At 37.6% G+C, this 21,100-nt stretch overlaps 1 protein-coding gene across 6 annotated transcripts in view; it reads left to right on the top strand.

The window, feature by feature from the left end:
* Positions 1-16,984, top strand: part of tp53i11b (tumor protein p53 inducible protein 11b) — a 68,537-nt gene extending 51,553 nt beyond the window's left edge. For all 6 annotated transcript variants that reach the window (XM_079875002.1, XM_079875004.1, XM_079875003.1 and 3 more), the window contains 6 exons: positions 3-140; positions 10,811-10,869; positions 13,364-13,412; positions 13,527-13,623; positions 15,085-15,186; positions 16,344-16,984. In XM_079875002.1, coding sequence (XP_079731128.1) covers positions 3-140; positions 10,811-10,869; positions 13,364-13,412; positions 13,527-13,623; positions 15,085-15,186; positions 16,344-16,477 — 579 coding nt within the window. In that variant the 3' untranslated portion in view covers positions 16,478-16,984. The remainder of the gene's footprint in view (positions 1-2; positions 141-10,810; positions 10,870-13,363; positions 13,413-13,526; positions 13,624-15,084; positions 15,187-16,343) is intronic.
* The last annotated feature ends 4,116 nt before the right edge of the window (positions 16,985-21,100 follow it).

Genomic DNA, 21,100 nt, shown 5'->3' with positions numbered 1-21,100 from the left:
AGACTTCTGGAATGGCTTCTAAACCTCATCCGCCTCTGATGAAGAAACACAGTCAGACCGATCTGGTGAGCCGACTCAAGACTCGCAAGATCCTGGGCGTCGGTGGAGAGGATGATGATGGAGAAGTGCACAGGTCAAAGGTCAGTATTTGTTTATCATGTCCTTGTACAATTCCTTATCCAAGTTCCATGACTTGCATAGTAACTAACTTAAACACACAGACATGCATATTAATGGTTTGCATTCTGTTGTTGCAGTGAAACAGATGTTCATATATTGTCAGTGTGCAATTAGGAGCAGTACAAAAAACAACAATGCAATCTGCTTGAGACTGTTGCGCTAATAGGCTCATTTAGCCTCAATTTTATCTACTTCTTTTTGAATAGTGTGTTACCATTAGTAGGGTTTTATGAAATTCCAGTCCATAATGAACACTTGCCAAAATGTGAGTAAAAAATGGCTTTGTTGAATAAATACATTTTACTCAACCTTAGACTGTAAGATTATAATACATGGCTATGTCAAATGAAATTATTATGTCAAAGGACCTGTTGTTGATGTAAGTGACATGCACGATTTAAAGCAGATATATAAACCGTTTACTAAAGAAAACATCTGTCATCATGACTCACTTAAAATATTCTTTGCACTACAGCAGCAAAACTAAATTATGAGTGTCATGACTAGGATTTTTTTTTACCTGTAATGTTTGACACTGCCCACCTATCCATTTGCCGTAAGGGCAAAAATATATATTATTTATCACCATAATATTTTTACATATACATTAAGTTTTTTTAAAGGGGTCATGAATTTTTGACATTTAAGAGGTGATGGTGCTACAAACATTCAATAAGTTTCAGAGCTCAAAACGTCTTTGTTACTCAAAAAACAGCTCTTTTTTTCTCTTTTTCTTTTCAAGCTGGCAATATGACCCGTTTCCGACCAAATATATCATCACATGACTTCCTGGAAAAGCTCAGCACTGTAACTTTTAATGCAATGGGAGTAGATTTAAATATAATGCTGTAATCAACATTTTCACGATCACTTCATCTTGGCAGCTCTAATAGTTAAAAGTTTTCAAAAGAGTTCCTAATGTAATACATATTTCATATGCAAAGTTACCCAATCACAGCAATGGGCTTTTATTTTAAAGACCCGTCTATTTAATCAGTGTTCAAATCAAAGGGATAAAAACAGGGTATAAAATTGCTTTTATTTCTAAATGATAACAGTTTTTAATGCAAAAATACCTCAGAAAACATTACAAAATAAAAAAATGGCATTTATGAACCCCTTTAAATGGGTCATGACATAAGAAATCAAATTTGCCTTGATCTTTTGACATACAAGACACTATTGTACCATTACATCCTGCAAGTTTCATAGCTTATTTTTCAAGTGTTTTCTGTAAATGTGCGAGACTTCCGATTTATTAGGCGCTCTGGGGAAATAACGAGAAGAATATATCAAACTGCAGGCAACTGTAAAACTTTTTGCGCTACAAATCAGCGTGTGTATTACAATACATTAGAATAATATGGTAAAATGGCCCCTTAAAAACGTATCTTTTCATACAGAGAGTCAGAATGAAGGTTGAAAATAATCGTGTTTCCATATATATATATATTGTGCAAAAAACTTTATTAACTTGATAGGTAAACCTGAAGGAACATATTAAAATAATAAAAATAAAAAATCCATGTCATGACTCCTTTAAATACTATGTTTGACCTCACTGTTATATTATCTGATAAAAATGTCATACTGGTACTTGTACACAAAGAGCTTTTTCCAATGAAATTAGATCTGCACTTGGTGCACAACATGCAGTAATCCAGCATCTCATGGGTGATATGAAAAATGTAAACACTGATATACTTCCATGATATATATATGAAGAGTTCAGATGCAAAAGCCTCTAAGTGCCATCTGAAATTTTCTTCTAGAATGATCATTTTTATCAAGCTCGTATATTTAAGTTCAGTAATTTCACTTAAATGACAATGAAAATGACCTATTAATTGTCATTTAAGTGAAATGACTGAACTTAAATATACAAGCTTGATAAAAAATGATCATTCTAGAAGAAAATTTCAGATGGCACTTAGAGGCTTTTGCATCTGAACTTTTCATATATATATATATATAATACATACAGTGCTCATGTTCACAAATATGCTCTTTGATGCTTGTACCATTCCTGAGGCGGTTTGTCCTCGCTCATGAGAACTGTTTATCGGGTTTGCGAGAGAGGAAGATGGACCTATTCACAACTAAAAATAAATGAAGGAAGCTCTCCATTTTGCTTTTCACTCGTCCTTAAGCTGTACACCCACAGGAAAGTGATGCGGTGAAACGGCTGTTGTTTCCTCCATGAGCAGGAGGTTTGAGTTTCCTGTGTATAGAGCGAAGGGTCTTAGTTTTGCGAGGCGTTCGAGTTACTCAGAGCTGTGGTATAGGCCCTATCCTGCACTTCCCCTTTCAGCACATCTGATTCAGCTCTGTGGTGATTTCACTTATATAGGGTCTTTTGTAGGATTTAACTTTGTAGTCATTCAGCAGTATTAAACACTATGGCTATTCAGTATAATTTGTAAAGACTAATGGAATTAAATGATTTAGGCATCTAACAAGCTCCCATTTGCAGAGATTGCAATGAAAGATCTTCTGGTTTGCACAACTGGGTCCAGTTTGAGAAGGGGACTTTAAAAATGTTGCTTGCCAGTAACAAGCTACTCATGATTTAAACTTCATGGATACTACAAGGTATCCTTGTGAAAAAAAGTAGCTTTGAAGCTGCAGTGTATTTTTAAGTGAGCAGATAGGCAGTATATATTAATCAGAGCAGTATTTCTCTGACTAGGAATAGGAATTTAAATTAATGAATTTTGATAACTAAACAACTCAAAGTATTGCTTGAAAGTACTTGAATTTCAGACACATGGATTCAAGGACTAGAAAGTATGTGAAAACTAACATAGGTCCTTGAAAGTGGTTGACTTAAATTTTGTTTGAGTAGCATGATGCTATTACAAAAATGCGGCTTTATGTATTGCCAAAGCCAGAATGAAAAATTGGTTAATATTGAATGACGAATGTAACTTAAAATGTGATGACAAATTAAAATTTTCAGGGGCTCATTTGGCCTACTGAAGTCTTCAGTGTCACAAGATTATATTATTGTAATTTCTTATTATTATCAATTTTATTCGTGCTGCTTAATATTTTTCCGGAAAACGTGATACATTTTTTTTTAAGGATTCTTTGATGAATAGAAAGTCCAAAATAACAGCATGCACATGAAATGGGAATCTTTTGCAACAGTATAAATGTCTTTACTCTCACTTTTGATCAATTTAATGCATAATTGTTGCATAAAAGTATTAATTTCTTTTTAAAAAAAATCATTAGGAACATTAAAAGGGATATTTTGAGCCAATTTTTTTTGTCATCATTTACTCACCTTCGTGTTGTTTCAAACTGTATGATATAAGAATGTTTCAACCTTTTTTGCCCATACAATGAAGCTCAATGGTTTCCAAAACAACATTGGACGCCATGGGCTTTCATTGTTGGAGATTAGATTACAGGTCACGAAAGTACTCCTTAACACTGTGGGTCACATCCTACAAATGATAGATTTACTGTAGAATTTCTGTTGCTTTCCTTTCCCTGTATTGCAAATATTTTCCCTCACGCATGTGCCGTTGCTTGATGAAGGATGAAGGATGAAGGAGCAGGCGGTCACACAGAGCAGATTAAAAACAGCATTGTTTATTTCTTCCTGTTCCTGCCTTCCCTCTGCCTCTGTTCGCTGGCCTGTGCCACACTATCCTGCATGATTATTCCTGCTAAATGCGTCTCATGCTCATGATTCAGGTCTGCTTCCTGGAGTAGGGTCTGTTCCTGTGAAAACCACGCATGCTAGAATGACTGTACAGATGCATGATTCAGTAATGTCACAGAAGCCAGAGGCCAAACCCTCATTCAAACAGATGCACATGTCAGAACACATGCGCAATCACATGATACACAGCACTGTTTTTATTTGTACTTAGCCTTTTGGTGTAAATGGCCCGTGAAGTATCCAAATGGAAGTTGCTTTTGTATCAGCAGTTGTTTTGACAGCCGAGCCAGTGTAAAGATGTGGTAATAATCCCACTGATCCCTCCATTTCCTTTTGCAATGTTTGATATCCTCAAAAGCACAATATATGTTTATATATCTTCCACACAAGTCGACCTGGGCTTTGGTCATGGCGCTCATGAGGTCAGTCTCATTGCTACGCCTGGCTTTTATCTTCTGCTCGACTCTGACCTGCACTAGCCTCTAATTAGGATGTTGATACTCGCTGAGAATTTCTTGCGGAGGCCAAAGCAGTCAGCAAATTGAAAATATTTGCGCTGTTTTCAGAGCTCAGAAAGGTCTCGGCTGCTCACACTGCTTGAATAAGATGGCCATCACAGAACCAACCACCAGATGAAATGCAATTTGCAGTTAAGCTGTTGGGAAAGCACACGTTACAGCCTGAAATCTTAATGAAATATGACAGCTCTAAAATTAAAACTCGATTGGATTTAAATTGAATCTAGTCTTATCATCACTACAGTTGTACATCTCTGACCTGGAAGCAGAAGTTTCTACTTAGTGATGCAACTTCTTTGTAATCATTGTAAATTGCAGATACATTTTATTTTATTTATTGCCATAACCTAGTTGTCCGGAGTTTTTCCTGGTGAGCTCATCAACAATAATAACATGCACTAAAATAAAATAAATGCATATAAATACAAAGAATGAGAAAAACACACATGCATACATAAAGTATATATCCCATCTAAATGCATTAATACCAGAGGAATTAAGAGCACGAACAATCCTACAAGTGCCACTAAAAAAAACGCGTGGCCCTGAAGAGTCTGTCTAGAGGTGTCCGGCCGGATTTGTGAGATCTTTCAGAACTGGTTAGACCTTTTCTCTGCAAACGTAAGACATAAATGTCATCAATGGTGGAAAGATCACGACCTATAATTTGAGGCAGACCGCACTATATAACAGCTCTGACTTCTCTGCTGAGCTGTGGAGCTGCCGATCCACACTGTAATTGAGAAAGTTAGCACACTTTCTTTCACAGATAGATTAAAGTTGAACATACCGACTTTACTGTTGGTACGGCAGATTTTTTTAAGGTGTCTTAACTCATTAATGGGATTTTTAATAATGCTTCTTAGGTTATCATCCCACTTTAACAATTTAGAAATGGTGGTTCGGCATGTCAACACATTCTCATTCCTAACTTGTCACATATTGATGCTTGCACTCGCCGTCACTTTTTAACACGGGGTACCCCTTTAGAGTCCTTTTTCGATGGGCAGGATACTCCATTACTTTCAATTAGAAACCTTTGGTGTCATACACAGGCGTGATGGGCATGGGACTTTTATCCTCATGAATGGAGGTATAGTTGTGCCATTATGACATATATGTTGGGGTGTGATTTTCAATTTAATCAGCCAGCATCATTTTCTTTACATTTTATTTGACTCTTTTTATTTGAGCACATAACCCAACCCCTACCCCTAAACCATTTGTGTATTATATAATCTAAAACACAAGTTCCACTCTGTTCGTATGGCTTCAGAAGACTTGAATGCAACACAAGTTGTTGGTAATACTTTTATACTGTTTTTTGGTCAGTTTTTACAATAAATAGCCATGACTTTACTTAATTGCCTGTTACGCATTGTAGGAGTGGGGTTAGGTGCTCTAAAATCTATTTATAAATATTTAAAAAATAATTTTCTCTTTTACAAATGCAAAGAGTTAAATGCATCTTGATCTGTTATATACCGCCACATAGGACTGCAACTGCAACACATCGCCATTTGGACTTCTTTTGGTACCGCTTTTGACTTCTTTTTTTTTTTTTTGATTAAAAAATATTTTGATTACTCTTGTCTGTTATGTTTTTTCTTTATAACTGTACTTTTTATAGTTTTAAGAAATGCTTATGAGTAGGTTTTGAGGTAGGAGTGGGATTAGCGGCTCAAAATATATTTTTAATGCTGTATTGTCAAGCTCAAAACCAAGAAAACATGAATACATGAAGTAATCTTATTTATGTCCTTTTTTCTTTTGAACAACCCATTTTTCAAGATATGATGCAATCTGATCAAATTATTTGAACAACATCTGACCTTCTGTACAAAGATCAATGATCAGTGTCACAATTTCTGCATTATTTTTGTCAGGATGCAACAAAACAGTTCAGAGTAAGACAGATTTCTTCATTTTACTTTTACATTTAACTTTTATTTGCTTGTTACAAAAGGCCCATTCACACAAAGAACGATAACTATAGCGATAACTATATTAGCGTCCAAACTCGTTAAAGGAGGATGGATTCCGATTGGCTGTCAATGTTTTTAATCATTCATCAGTTGGAAAAAATAATTCCGAAAGTGATTCCAATGGTATTGTGTCTCTGTGCCGTCATATTTGGTGTGAACTCTGATATCTGATAACGTTTTTAGAACTTTATCTATATTTTTATCATTACAGTTTTCGTCCTTGTGAGCGGGCCTTGTATTGTGATATTTGCACCCCATTCTATGTTTAGTTACATTATATTTATTCATTGTGTTTTATAGCTAGGCATTTCTTGTCTTGTCATGCAGAACTCTTATTTTACTCTATGCTCTTTCAGCACTCTTCACACTCTAATCCCGGAAAATAAGTCCGTCTGTCTGCTCTTTGAAAGATATTGTGGTATTGTGTTGTCATTTCATTAACTTGAACAGTCTCTCAGCAGAGGCTGAGTTGAAATACACGTTGTGTGGCAGTATCGGATGTAATGGAAAAATTTCTATTATTTCTCTTGTTTACTTTGGGTGATATTGGAAGTTGTGGTGATTGTTTAGACAATTCTGGCAGTCACCAAATCTAATTTATTTTCGAGTCATTAGCACATCCCAGTATGAAGGCCAGCAGCAGCGTCTGCTGTATCACTGTGGCAGGATCTACAGGGGACCCGCACAACCGCAGCCCTCATAATGTGTGTTCTCTCTTTATCTCTGCATGCTTATTTTCCCACCTCTCTGCCTCCATTCTGTCTCTCATGCTCGCTTTCTCTTTCTTATCTCCCTATTACACTCCTATTCTGTCTTATTTCACAGTCTTTAAGGAAATCCATACAGAGGGGTTCTGGAGGTTTGGCTTTTTATTGACATTAAATGTGCACCCAATGAGAATAAAAGAAACACATCCCACTCATATCCGTCACAGCATTTAAAATGTCATCCATCAGAAAACCTGGGGTTTGGCTCAAATTAAAATGCTTCTTCCATGTACAAATCAATAGAATAGCAATCCAGCATGTGATTCTGGTTCTACTAACCTCCCATCTCATTGCGTTCTGACATTCATGTTGATTTTGACTCAAATTGGTATGCTGATTATATACACTACTACCCTTCAAAAGTTTAGGGTCAGTACGAATTTTTTTTTTTTTTTTTTTTTGAAAGAAATTAATTTTTGATCAAAATTTATCAAAAGTGACAGTAAACACATTTGTAATTTACAAAGAAATTCTGTTTAAATCAATGCTGTTCTTCTGAACTTTCTATTCATCAAAAAAAATCTTGAAAAAATGTTTCCACAAAAAATATTAAGCAGCACAACTGTTTTGAACATTGATAATAATTAGCAATGTTTTCTGATCAGAAAATCAGCATATTAGAATGATTTCTGAAGGATCATGTGACACTGAAGACTGGAGTAATGATGCTGAAAATTCAGCATTGCAATCTCAGGAATAAATAACATTTAAATAGAAAACAGTTATTTAAAATTGCTATAATATTTCACAATATTTCGTACAAAAACGTTAACAAACCTTTGAATGATAGTGTACAGCCTAAATTCAATCTGTTCATCATATAAAGCGATCGAGTCTCTTCAGAAAATTTGGACTTAACAGCTCAATTTATATGGATTAGTTTAACAATCTCTTTATGAACTTTTGAAGCATCAAAGTGGTAGTTGCGTAGCTGTCAATGGAGGGACAGAAAACACTCAGATTTCATTAGAAATATCTTCATTTGTGTTCCGAAGATGAACGAAAGTCTTATGGGTTTGGACCGACACGAGGGTGAGCAATTAATGACAGAATTTTCATTTTTGGGTGAACTATCCCTTTAAATAAAATATTTCCTTAGAAACCAAAATGCTCCTTTAGGAGAAATGAAGGCTCTTATGACACTGTTTTAAGCAGCCATAAGGGAATGTGTTATATGCCTCTAATGATAGCCATCCCTACCACCCTGGTTAAAACCTGTCTGCCTTCTGTCTTACCGATCATAACGTCTATAATCAACTCCTCTCTACTTACTTCCACTGTTCCTACATCTCTCAAAACTGCTTCTGTCACCCCTGGTTTGGATCCTAATGACCCAAATAACTATCGCCCAATCTCCAACCTCCCAATCATCATCAAACTTTTGGAACGGACTATAGCGATTCAACGTCAAGCCCACCTGCACAACAATAACCTCTACAAACCTTTTCAGTCTGGTTTTCGCCACAATCACAGCACTGAAACAGCCCTGGTAAAAATCACAAATGATCTCCTACTTGCAGCTGACAATGGTCTTTTATCCATCCTAATTCTTCTCAACCTCAATGCAGCCTTTGACACCATCTCTCATACAATTCTCTGGCTGCCATCGGGATCGCTAACAATTCACTGTTCTGGTTCAGGTCATATCTACATAATAGAAAACGGTTCAATCAGGGAAAAAATGTCACATCAAAATCTACAACAGTCACCCATGGTGTTCCTCAGGGCTCAGTGCTGGGACCACTGCTTTTTATCATCTATATATTACCTCTCGGCAACATTCTCCGTTCCTTTGGGATCAATTTTCATTGTTATGCTGACGATACACAACTTTATCTCTCCACAAAACCTAACACCTGTCTCCAGACCTCCTGTCTGCAATCTATCAGCAACTGGATGTCAATCAATCTTCTCAAACTCAATGGAAATAAGTTCCCTCATTGGTTCAAAGGCCACACTCTCCAAAAGTCACCCGTTTACCATGTCAGTTGATGGCTCTCCGATTCCCACTTCTTCCCAAGTCAAAAGTCTCGGGGTCATTCTAGACAGTACACTTTCCTTCAGCCCTCACATCAGCAATATCACTCGGACTCCTTACTTTCACCGCCGCAACATCTCTAGACTCCGCCCCTTTCTCTCCCAACACAATACACAGGTCCTTGTTCATGCCCTGATCAAATCCCGCATTGACTTCTGCAACGCCCTCCTCATTGGCTCCACAAATAAACTTCTCCATCGCCTCCAATCCATTCAGAACCCGGTAGCTCGGATTATCACCCGCACCGGATCAACTGACCACATCACACCGCTTCTTACTCAGCTCCACTGGCTTCCTGTTCCTCACCGGATCAACTACACAATTCTTCTGCATACCTTCAAAGCCCTCCAGCTTCTTATGGTACGGATCCACTTTTGCAATACGACTGAAGCCCTCCCCTCATTTGTGCGTTGATGGGCGTTCCTCAAGTTAACCGGTATGGGCGTGGTTTTGAGCCAGCGGCTCATGATTCCCCCAGTCTCCATGTGCTCTTCTTCTATTGGATAGTCGTGTCGCGTTCAACAGATTCATTTGCATAAAGATCGGCCAGCTTTTTGACGCGCAGCATTTTTTCAATGCCTTCCCAGGTTGCTTTGCATGCGCGTTAAAGTCGCTTGATGTCACCCATTGGAATAAAGTGGAGTGCGGCGCGACAGACGTGTCACACGGACAAGTGGATCCGTACTGTCACTGTTCCTTACCCGATCAACTACAAAATTCTTCTGCTTACCTTCAAAGCCCTCCATGACCTTGCTCCCTCATACCTCTCAGACCTGCTTCTTCCCTATAATCCTCCTCAAACACTTCGTTCCTCCACGGCTGAAATTTTAACTGTACCAACATTCAGACTTTGCACCATGGGGGCTTAGAGCCTACAGCCGCTCTGCCCCACGCCTCTGGATTCCTCTCCCACTTCACATTCGCAGACTGGACAATTCAAATCACAACCTAAAACACATCGGTTTAGATTAGCTTATCCTACATACATTTCATCATTCCAATTTAATTTCCTTTACTTAATGGTGTTTAGCATAAAGATTGTACTTATTATTTTGATTTTACTATTGATATTTTTGTTGGGCTTGTATTAATGTCTTGCCTTTCAAAAAGGTGATTAAACAAAGGAGGAGTTTGCCAACACTTTGATTCCCTTTTAGTGTTGCCATCTTTGTTTAACAGCTATGGAGAAGTAGGTGGCTGCATTGAACGGCAGCCATAAACCTGAAAATGTGTGAATCTCTGGAAGTCATCAGAGACTTTGTGTGGGTGGCTGCATGTGCTAATTTATCATCAAATCGGGTTTCATGCTAAATATATTGTGTTATTAATCCACCCATTCACCGGTGGCCACCAGACGTCAAAGTTGACAACAGGTTTCTTCACTTTAATTAAAGATGCTTTAATGATTCGCTCCACACCACTGTGGATAACTCACCATGCACTATTAATTCATCATGCTTCAGACTGATTTAGTTGTTTTTGTTCATCCGAAGTGAATTTAGATGGGACGTTTCTGTTGCAAATGACTTTTCTGCTGGATGTGACAGTTTGTTATTATTCTGAGTGTCGCGTTTTTCTCCCTCGTGTCTATATCTCTCTCCCCGCATCTTTCTTTATTCCTCACTTCACTTCCTCCTCTTCTCTCTCAGATCAGTCAGATGCTGGGGAATGAGATCAAGTTTGCGGTTCGAGAGCCTGTGGGACTGAGGTAAGACAACATCCCTGTGCTGTTCTGCCACTCTCTCTGCACTGTGGTGGTTAGGGGAGATTGCTCTCATTCACCTCATTTATATAATTCTGCCTTGGGTCAACAGTGCAGAAAATAGCAGGCTTTTAATTAAAGCACAGTTATTTTGACATGCCACAGCTGAACCAGCTGAACCCTGAACCTGATAATTGTACAAATTCAGGTTCTGTTTCAGTAACGTGTAGCGTTTTGTCTGTCTTTGGACACTAATGCAAATGATTTATGCTAGAAGAATCTCCTGCAATATTATTAGCTCCTAATTTATGTGCATTAGCTGTGTCATTTGTGAAGTCTCCGTACCTCAGTTTGAATTTCACACCATTCAGTGACATAACATATTTCTGGAATGGATTCAGTGGGGTCCAAAAGTCTTAGACCACTAGTGAAAATACTGATATTTTTTTTAAATGATAATTTACACTAATGTCTGTAAAAATTGTCAATGTTTTAGTTTATGTTCTGTTCATGTTATTTATTTAATTAGTTCCATAAAAATAGGGTAGAATCTAAAATGTCTTATTCATTTATCTGACCTGTGTCATATAGTCAAAGTTACAAGTGTATTTATTTGATCTAGTTACCTAAAATAGGGTACAATCTAAAATATTTCTCATTAACTCTTTCCCCGGCTTTCCGTGTTTTCACTGTTGTAAGATAGAGGACGCTATTACGCATATTCTGAAACAGAACAGAATCTCCTGATCAAAACACAGGTGAAGAACAAGCATAAACAAGCGATAGCATAAGCACATGTAAAATAATGCAATCATCAACATTAAACACCATATAAATAAAACATGCCTAATGTTAACGAATGAAATATCGACCCAGGATGAGCTACAGGACTGTGAAGCAGTTCCCCATTCAGAATCCCATTCAGACGTAGTCTTTGACAAAAACTTGATTTTCTCAGCTTTTTGCTCAAAATGTTGTTTTTATTTTATTTTATGAAACTTAGCCACATTCAAGTATTGCTAAAAAAAATAGAAAGCATGAAGCTAGAATAAAACTTTTTTGTGTGTTTAAAAACAGAGGCTCTATTCTTTCTTTTGATGCATGTATATTGCATGTTCAGATATTCATATAACAGAATATTCTGGGGGCCTTGAAACTTCAACATCAAACATAAAAAATGCTGGCTCTGGCTTGCAACTTTTTTCAAAAACACTGGCGGGGAAAGAATTAATATAATAAAAGAATTTATAATATGATAAATCACTTTTGCCTTGATCATTTGACATATAAGAGGTCTTTGTACCATTAAAACACCCTGCAAGTTTTATAGCTTAAAACGTCGTCATTATAAATAAAACATTTGCATATGACTGCCTCCAGAGCAAGACATCGACGAATACTTATGCATCATCGCACCATAGGCCCCGCCCACAGGCGTTCAGTCGCTTAACGGCTGACATTTGCTACACTGGATGTGAGCGTCACATCAATAAACCCAGATGCTGTCTACACTGATACAGTATACTGATGCACATTCAGTTTCTGAGACTCCACACACTTGAGTCTGACGTCAACAGGACAGTCGGAAGAGTGAAAAACGTTTGCTTTGAGGCGTCCAGTATAAACAGCTGGTTTGTGTCTCTGTTCAGACTTCAGAAGGTTCCCAGCAGCAGAAACAAGTGGATGGTTTATTTTAATGGCGTCATGATGACATCCTTTTATTATACAGCAGCCAGCAAATAGTCTAAATCAAAGTTTCTTTCAGTTTCCTTCCAGGTTTAAAGGGATACTCCACTTTTTTTGGAAATAGGCTCATTTTACAACTCCCCCAGAGTTAAACAGTTGAGTTTCACCGTTTTCGAATCCATTCAGCCGAACTCGGTACCATGGGTCCAGCAGGCGTAATGATATGACGCAGCGCCTGAAAATAGTCCCCCAGCTCGGTAGACTATAGGGTCGACTATTTTCAGGCGCTGCGTCATATCATTACGCCTGCTGGACCCATGGTACGGCAGCAAAGTTTCTTGATTATTACGCAGGAATGAGAGTATAGTTCCTAGCCATATCAGCCTAGAAAATCGCAACTTTTCATTTTCCGTCGGTCTTAGTACACGATGTATCTACAGAAGAGTCAAGTTTTAAATAGGAAAAATATCGAAACTCTTTGGTCATTTTTTTGAGAGAGATGCTAATGGTCTTGTCCGATTCAATGATCTATGCTAAGCTATGCTAAAAGTGGTACCGCCAGACCCGGAGATCGACTGAATGGATTCGAAAACGGTAAAACTAAACTGTTTAACTCTGGGGGAGTTGTAAAATGAGCCTATTTCCAAAAAAAGTGGAGTATCCCTTTCAATGCAATTTTGAATCCCAGATATTTTGTCTCAGGTTTTTAAATCCCTCTTTATAGCATTGCTAAACTGCCCATGGCATTTTAGAATAGAGAATACGCAATCAAAGTTTGCTGTTTTCTCTACTGACTCTTTTTTTCTTTCTCAAGGTTATGGATTCTCTTCTCTGCTGTGGTTTTCACGGTCATGGCCCTTATGGTGAGTTTCAGTACCCGAAGCTCCATAAGTTCTCAGGACCATTGCTTTCTTACTATCTTCAGTATCACAATGAGTCTAGTCATCATTAAGTGGTTTTGTGTGTGTGATTTATAGGCCCTAGCCTTCCCCAACCAGCTGTATGAGGTTGTATTTGACCAGGAGCAAACAGCCACCAGTGTCTCTATACGTCTCTATGGAGGGGCCATTCTCAGTAAGTCATATTCATGTCATTCTGTAATTTTTAATAACGCAGCATTACCTAACAATCTCTCACAGCCTTAGTTAGACGTTGTCATGTGGTCAGTGCATCTATTGATGGGCCGTAAACAGACTACTCTTCTTCTCAGGGGGCTCTTAGGAAATATTTTTGTGTTTTAATGGCCAGTCAGCCAGTGGATTGTGAAGAGAAGCGAGAAGGAAACATTCCCTGCAGGGCTGCACGCTCTCCGCTGCTCATTCATGTAATTGCACATTAAATCTAACTCTTTCTGGCCCACTGCAGTCAACAAATTTGCACAGATTAGCAGTGCAATTATTCCCCTCTCTACCTGCTTCCTTTTCACATCTTTCCTTCACAAATTAAATAGATGAGACATGTTTTTAATATTACTCATCTAATCCTTCTGGTAATTGCTAAGTCTGTCAGTGCATGACAGCCACTGTTCTTTGGTATCTCAAGGTGTACAGGAAGGATTTTCCATCCATCCATCCATCCATCCATCCATCCGTTCTGCTCAGTGGAACAGTGAACATTTCTGTCATCTCACTCTGATGCCACTTTTTCTCTCTTTTTTGTTTTTATCTGCCATTTCTAAAATTTACTTCTATTATTCATTAGTTTAAACTTAGAAGATTAACTAAACATGACTCAACATGACAGAGACTTGCTACTGCTCATAAACAAAACGCTGCTTTGAGCAAGTAAGACATGCTACCGCTGTACGATAGCATACATGAATTACCCATAGCAAATCTATACAGGTGGAGCTGGGGAAGGTGGAGGGTTTCTGAAACCCTGAACACTGACCAAGTATTTGAAAGATGAGCAGAAAGCTCATTGGCTGCGATACAGCAGGATACATCAGCTGTGCCCTATAGAGAACGACGTGTTTGCAAGCAGATAGCCTACGCCATCTAGAGTCTCATGACAGAATTGTGTTTATTTATATTATGTTTTATAGAACTGTAAAGCGAACACATTTCGTCTAAATGATGTTGTGGCACAATGTGACACACAGGGTTTGTTTAGCAGTTGCAACTTCTAAAAGAAAATCTAAAGTTTGGAGTCAGTAGGATTTTTTTGAATGTTTTTGACAGAAGTCTCTTCTGCTCACCAAGGCTGCATTTATTTGAGCAAAAACAGTCAAATTTACTTTAAAATTGTGAAATATTATTTAAATTTAAAGTGACTATTTTCTGTTTAAATATATTTAAAAATGTAATTTATTCATGTGATGCAAGTCTTTAGTGTCAAATGATCCTTATTATAAATGTTGAAAACATTTGTGCTGCTTAGTATTTTTGTGGAAACCATGATAAGCTTTCTTTGATGAATAGCAAGTTCAAGAGGAACTGGATTTATTTGAAATAGTATTAATTTCTTTAAAAAAAAAAAATCTTACTGATCCAAACTTTTGAACAGTAGTGTATATTTTTGCCCTCTTTTTGGCAGGCCTCTCTCTGATCATGTGGAATGGCTTGTACACTGCTGAGAAGGTTATCATCCAGTGGACATTACTTAGCGAGGCCTGCTACTTCGCCATCCAGTTTTTAGGTTTGTATCAATGAGAACTAGAGTCTTGTGCATGCTGCATTTTGTCAGCCCTGTAATGTAATGATGGCACTGCCCTCTAGTGGTTGTGGTCTCTCAATGGATTCATTCAAATACAGTACATACATTGTAGATTGTAACATACATTGTCTGTAATATATATATATATATATATATATATATATATATATATATATATATATATATATATATATATATATTGTTTATATTGAGCAGTTGTCCCAAATATGGTAGTGCAATAGTAATCCACCTATTACATGACTACTTGCCAAATAAATAAATAAATGACCCTGAAAAATGTATATTAAAATAGTAAAATAATATAGCTTTTTGTCTCTTACCAGTTCTTCTGAGTGAAGTTTTCATTTTCTGGAGTCTCCTGAGTTTTATGCTCACCAAATACAGCAATATCGTTTTTATTACACACAGTAAAAGTAATTGTTTTGAGAAGCCTGATGTATCCAATTACACTGAGATAGAAAAAAAGAGAACAGAGTAACTGTTCAAAAACAGAAAACACTGATACGTTTCAATGAACAAGGTGAAATAGGTTAAGGGTCGGGGTCATTATACAAATATACTGCCACAATTGGCCAATCAGAATCAAGGATTCCAGAGAACTACATAGCATTTCAAAAGATTAGGGTCAATAGGTTTTGTTTTTTTTTTAACGAAATTGATATAGAAAGGATTCTTTAAATGAATCAAAAGTGACAGTGAAGACAATTATAATCTTACAAAAATCTTACGTTGTTTTGAACTTTCTATTCATCAAAGAATCATGAAAAAACTGTATTCAACATTGATAATAATAATAAAAAAATATTGAGCAGTAATTGAGCATATTATAATGATTTCTGAAGACTGGAGTAATGATGCTGAAAATTCAGCTTTGCATCACAGGAATAAATTACATTTTAAAATATATTCAAATAGGAAACAGTTATTTTAAATTGGAAAAAATCTATTTTACAATATTACAGTTTTTTCTGTATTTCGATCAAGTAATTGAGCATAAGAGACTTCTTTCAATTAAGTCTAATTAGTCATTGTGCTATTTATAATCCTTTTCCATGTGTTTCCTCAAAACTATCTTGATATTTGGATCATGAATGTGTTTGTACACTTGTCTGTTACAGTGACCTCCGTCACTCTGATGGAACTGGGCTTCCTGCCAAACACTGCCATCCTCCTCCTCCTCAGTCGCATATTCTTCCTCACTGTCACGCTGTCGTACTACTACCATCTGGGACGCCGGCCCAAGAAGATCTGAGACCCCTGCACACACCATTACCACACACACACACACACACACACACCTGGTGACGGTCCGCCGGGCTGGAGTTTCCATCTGAAGCTTTGAACAGTGACACAGTCAAACAACATCAACCTGTTCATCTGGCGTTGAGCCTCACTGCAACCAGGCCTGGTTTTGATTTCAACTTACACACAACACAGGAGTTTGCCTTTACAGAGCAAACTTCTTTTTTTTTTCTATGGGAAATGCTCACAATCTGGTCGAATGAATTCCATTTTTATTTCTGACACACAGCATAGCCCTCCTCATTCAGCGTCCTCCTCCTCAAGTATTGCACACCGTAGCCGAGCTGGAAATGCTGGCGTAATCGTCTGTAGCTTTGTCATCAACAAAACTGTCAATCATTTCATGTAATAATGCCAATGACTTTGAGCTTGTAGTCATGTGACGTGCGTGAGGGTGGCTAGTAAACACTAGAATGTGTGTTTTCCGTGCAGGTCATTCAGTATTTGAGCGGTAAAAGCATTGTTACTGGTTGGTGTATCTGTGTCCGCTGTGTCACTGAACCAGGAACAGCTTACTCTGCGTGGACTGAGTTCTCATACGGGAATGATATGATCCTTATGGATGACAGACACAACAGGTTAGTTTGATTGGTTAGCTAGTTGGTGCATTGATCTCAAAAACACCCTGTAGTTGCACTGTTTCAGGAACGTTTTCATTTTCTTCTTTTTTAATTTTTTTTACTGTCATGTTCGTTTTCATCAAGATTTCGAAGTGCATATGAACAAAAAAGGCCTTTTTCTTTTAGTAGTAACGCCACAGAATATGGTTTTGTAGCACACTGGCATGTTTCATTCATTTAAACAAGCAATGTAGCAGTATTTTCCCTCACGTCTCCCTAATATTGCCTTATTATGCTAAACTGCACAAGCGTTCCACATGTCGGCACACTGCCAGTTGTTTGTATTCCTCAAAAGAACTATATTCTGTACAAATATATTTTCTTGTTGATTTTCCAGTTGCTTATTTATTGGCCTGCCCGGACGTCTTTGCATACAGTAGGTTAGGTTTGTGGAATCACTTGCATGTTTATTGTCTGAGTCATTGTGCGAGTTCTGCCGAGACAAACTGCAAAATAAAAAAGAGGCGTGTGTGTAATTACACGTTTGCTGCCTTGTGTGTATTTGCTATTATTTTTGAAAGCGTCCATTAGTTACAACGGTGACATCTTCCGCTAAAAGCATAATAGAATTGGAAGCATTTTATAACTTTAAGAGCATAACTTGATTGGATAGGAAGCAATATTTTTTAGCAAGAATCCACACAGGAAATTTCTGTTAAATGTTGAGTGCCATGCTTGTTGGTGATAGAGCTTCAGTGGAGTTTGTTTGAGTACAGTATGTGGACAGAAGTAGCAGTTCCTCTTTCTTAGGTTTAATTAGGTTTTCACATTTAGCTTATACATGGCTCAAAATGGGTAATGAAGTTCAGCTTTTCTCTCACAACCCAGTTTTGATTTAGTCTCTTCGTTGTCTTTACTTGCGAACAGGTTCATAGCTCAACTCTCCTCTTACTGTCCTGAGAATATAATGTCTTTCACACAGAACCAAACTAATCCTAGCTCGTAGTTCAGAATAGGCACGGCTGTTACTGTGTGTTCTGTTCCTCTCATTAAAAAGCAAGCTCTCACTAAATATGATGACGGCAAATGGCAAACATGAATCATTTGTTATTCACGTCTCCAGATGAGAATTGTGTTGCCATGCTATTAGAAGTAAATATCCAGTAAGCTGCTAGTGGCTTCAGCTGTCTGACGAATGGTATACAAAATGCCTCTGAAGGGATGTTAATGTACTTTTAAAATGTGTGTGTAAATATTTTATTGAGAAATGTTATTGTTATGGAACTGCATCGTTATCTTTTTGGAATAAAGAAAATGTACGTTTATTACATCTGTCACTCAAGGTCTTTTGTTGTTGCTGGATAATGAGCTTCCACCTCACTCTAGCTTTAGCTTTTTTATTGCCATACACAACTGAAATCTTGAACTATTCTTAATCTTAATCTGAAACTGTAAACTATTACCAAAAGAAAAAGAGACCTACTATGGTCTCAATCAGGTCCTTGCTGAATTAAAAAGGTTATTTGTAATGACCTTAGCACTTTGTAGCATATTAAAATTATTCCAGGAACTGTATTTTGTAGCTTTTCCTAGCCTTTGTTCCACCTTGAGAACTTGTATTAGTACCAAAATTTCCTTTACAACTATATACATTTTGATTAGTGTTATATCTATTATTAAGTAGCATTTACATTTTTCAGAAAACGCAGCTCCAGAAACTTTAAAGATTATTTTACATGCAATACTAATAATGGTAATGTACAACCCCAAATCAGAAAAAGTTGGGACACTGTACAAATTGTGAGTAAAAACAGAATGCAATGATGTGGAAGTTTCAAATTTCAATATTTTATTCAAAATACAACATAGATGACATATCAAATGTTTAAACTGAGAAAATGTATCATTTTAAGGGAAAAATAAGTTGATTTTAAATTTCATCTCAAAAAAGTTGGGACAAGGCCATGTTTCCCACTGTGTGGCATCCCCTCTTCTTTTTATAACAGTCTGCAAACATCTGGGGACTGAGGAGACAAGTTGCTCAAGTTTAGGAATAGGAATGTTGTCCCATTCTTGTCTAATACAGGCTTCTAGTTGCTCAACTGTCTTAGGTCTTCTTTGCCGCATCTTCTTCTTTATGATGCACCAAATGTTTTCTATGGGTGAAAGATCTGGACTGCAGGCTGGCCATTTCAGTACCTGGATCCTTCTTCTACGCAGCCATGATATTGTAATTGATGCAGTATATGGTCTGGCATTGTCATGTTGGAAAATGCAAGGTCTTCCCTGAAAGAGACTTTCTGGATGGGAGCATATGTTGTTCTAGGACTTGGATACACCTTTCAGCATTGATGGTGCCTTTCCAGATGTGTAAGCTGCCCATGCCACACGCACTCATGCAACCCCATACCATCAGAGATGCAGGCTTCTGAACTGAGCGCTGATAACAACTTGGGTTGTCCTTGTCCTCTTTACTCTGGATGACATGGCGTCCCAGTTTTCCAAAAAGAACTTCAAATTTTGATTCGTCTGACCACAGAACAGTTTTCTACTTTGCCACAGTCCATTTTTAATGAGCCTTGGCCCAGAGAAAACGCCTGCGCTTCTAGATCCTGTTTAGATATGGCTTCTTTTTTGACCTATAGAGTTTTAGCAGGCAACGGCGAATGGCACGGTGGATTGTGTTCACCGACAATGTTTTCTGGAAGTATTCCTGAGCCCATGTTGTGATTTCCATTACAGTAGCATTCCTGTATGTGATGCAGTGCCATCTAAGGGCCCGAAGATCACGGGCATCCAGTATGGTTTTCCGACCTTGACCCTTACGCACAGAGATTGTTCCAGATTCTCTGAATCTTTGGATGATATTATGCACTGTAAATGATGATAACTTCAAACTCTTTGCAGTTTTTCTCTGAGAAACTCCTTTCTGATATTGCTCCACTATTTTTCGCCGTAGCATTGGGGGAATTGGTGATCCTCTGCCTATCTTGACTTCTGACACTGCCACTCTGAGAGGCTCTTTTTATACCCAATCATGTTGCCAATTGACCTAATAAGTTGCAAATTGGTCCCCCAGCGGTTCCTTATATGTCCATTTAACTTTTCCGGCCTCTTATTGCTACCTGTCCCAACTTTTTTGGAATGTGTAGCTCTCATGAAATCCAAAATGAGACAATATTTGGCATGACATTTCAAAATGTCTCACTTTCAACATTTGATATGTTATCTATATTCTATTGTGAATAAAATATAAGTTTATGAGATTTGTAAATTATTCCATTCCTTTTTTACTCACAATTTGTACAGTGTCCCAACTTTTTCTGATTTGGGGTTGTATTATCCCTGAGTTTTATGATATAAATATTTACTCTTAATCTACAGCCATTGCCAAAAGTTTGTTTAGATAGACAGACAGACACAGGTGGATAGGTGGATGGGTGGATGGATGGATGGATGGATGGATGGATGCAGTCATACATACATATATACTGTGGAGTAAAGGTCTCCAACAACACTTGAGCCAAATCCAGTGTGTTTAAAAGAGGAAAGAAAACTAAACGGCTGTCTGAATGTCTAAATATATAACCTCATGACTTGAGTAACAAGCTGAAGTAATCAAGAAATCAAAATTTGCTTTTACCTAGTAACAGAAATTTATACATATGAAGAACCATTCATACTGGAGAAAACAATTGATGTAATGAATTTTGTGCTCTGATTGTCGATGGGAATCCTCTATGATTGAAGCATATTCAAAGGCATTGTCTGGAGTCAGTCTGATCACTGCTAGAGACCTTATTCCCAGTGATAGTGTTCATAAGAGGTGAGACATCGTCCGTCTCAGCAGTGTCGACTGGAGACGCACTAGAGAGTATACATTTTAAGTGTCGACTGGAGCTGCCCCATGTTAACTTAAGTTTTTATTACCACAATACTGTACTTTATTAATCCCTGAGGGGAAATTGTTTTTGCCATAGCAGTCATACATAGTTACAGGACAGTCTTCAGAC

This window comes from Squalius cephalus (genome assembly GCF_949319135.1).
Source record: "Squalius cephalus genome assembly, chromosome: 6".
Classification (NCBI taxonomy): Eukaryota; Metazoa; Chordata; class Actinopteri; order Cypriniformes; family Leuciscidae; genus Squalius; species Squalius cephalus.
Note: the sequence above shows the minus strand (reverse complement) of the source record. Positions and strands in the feature narration are given on the sequence as shown.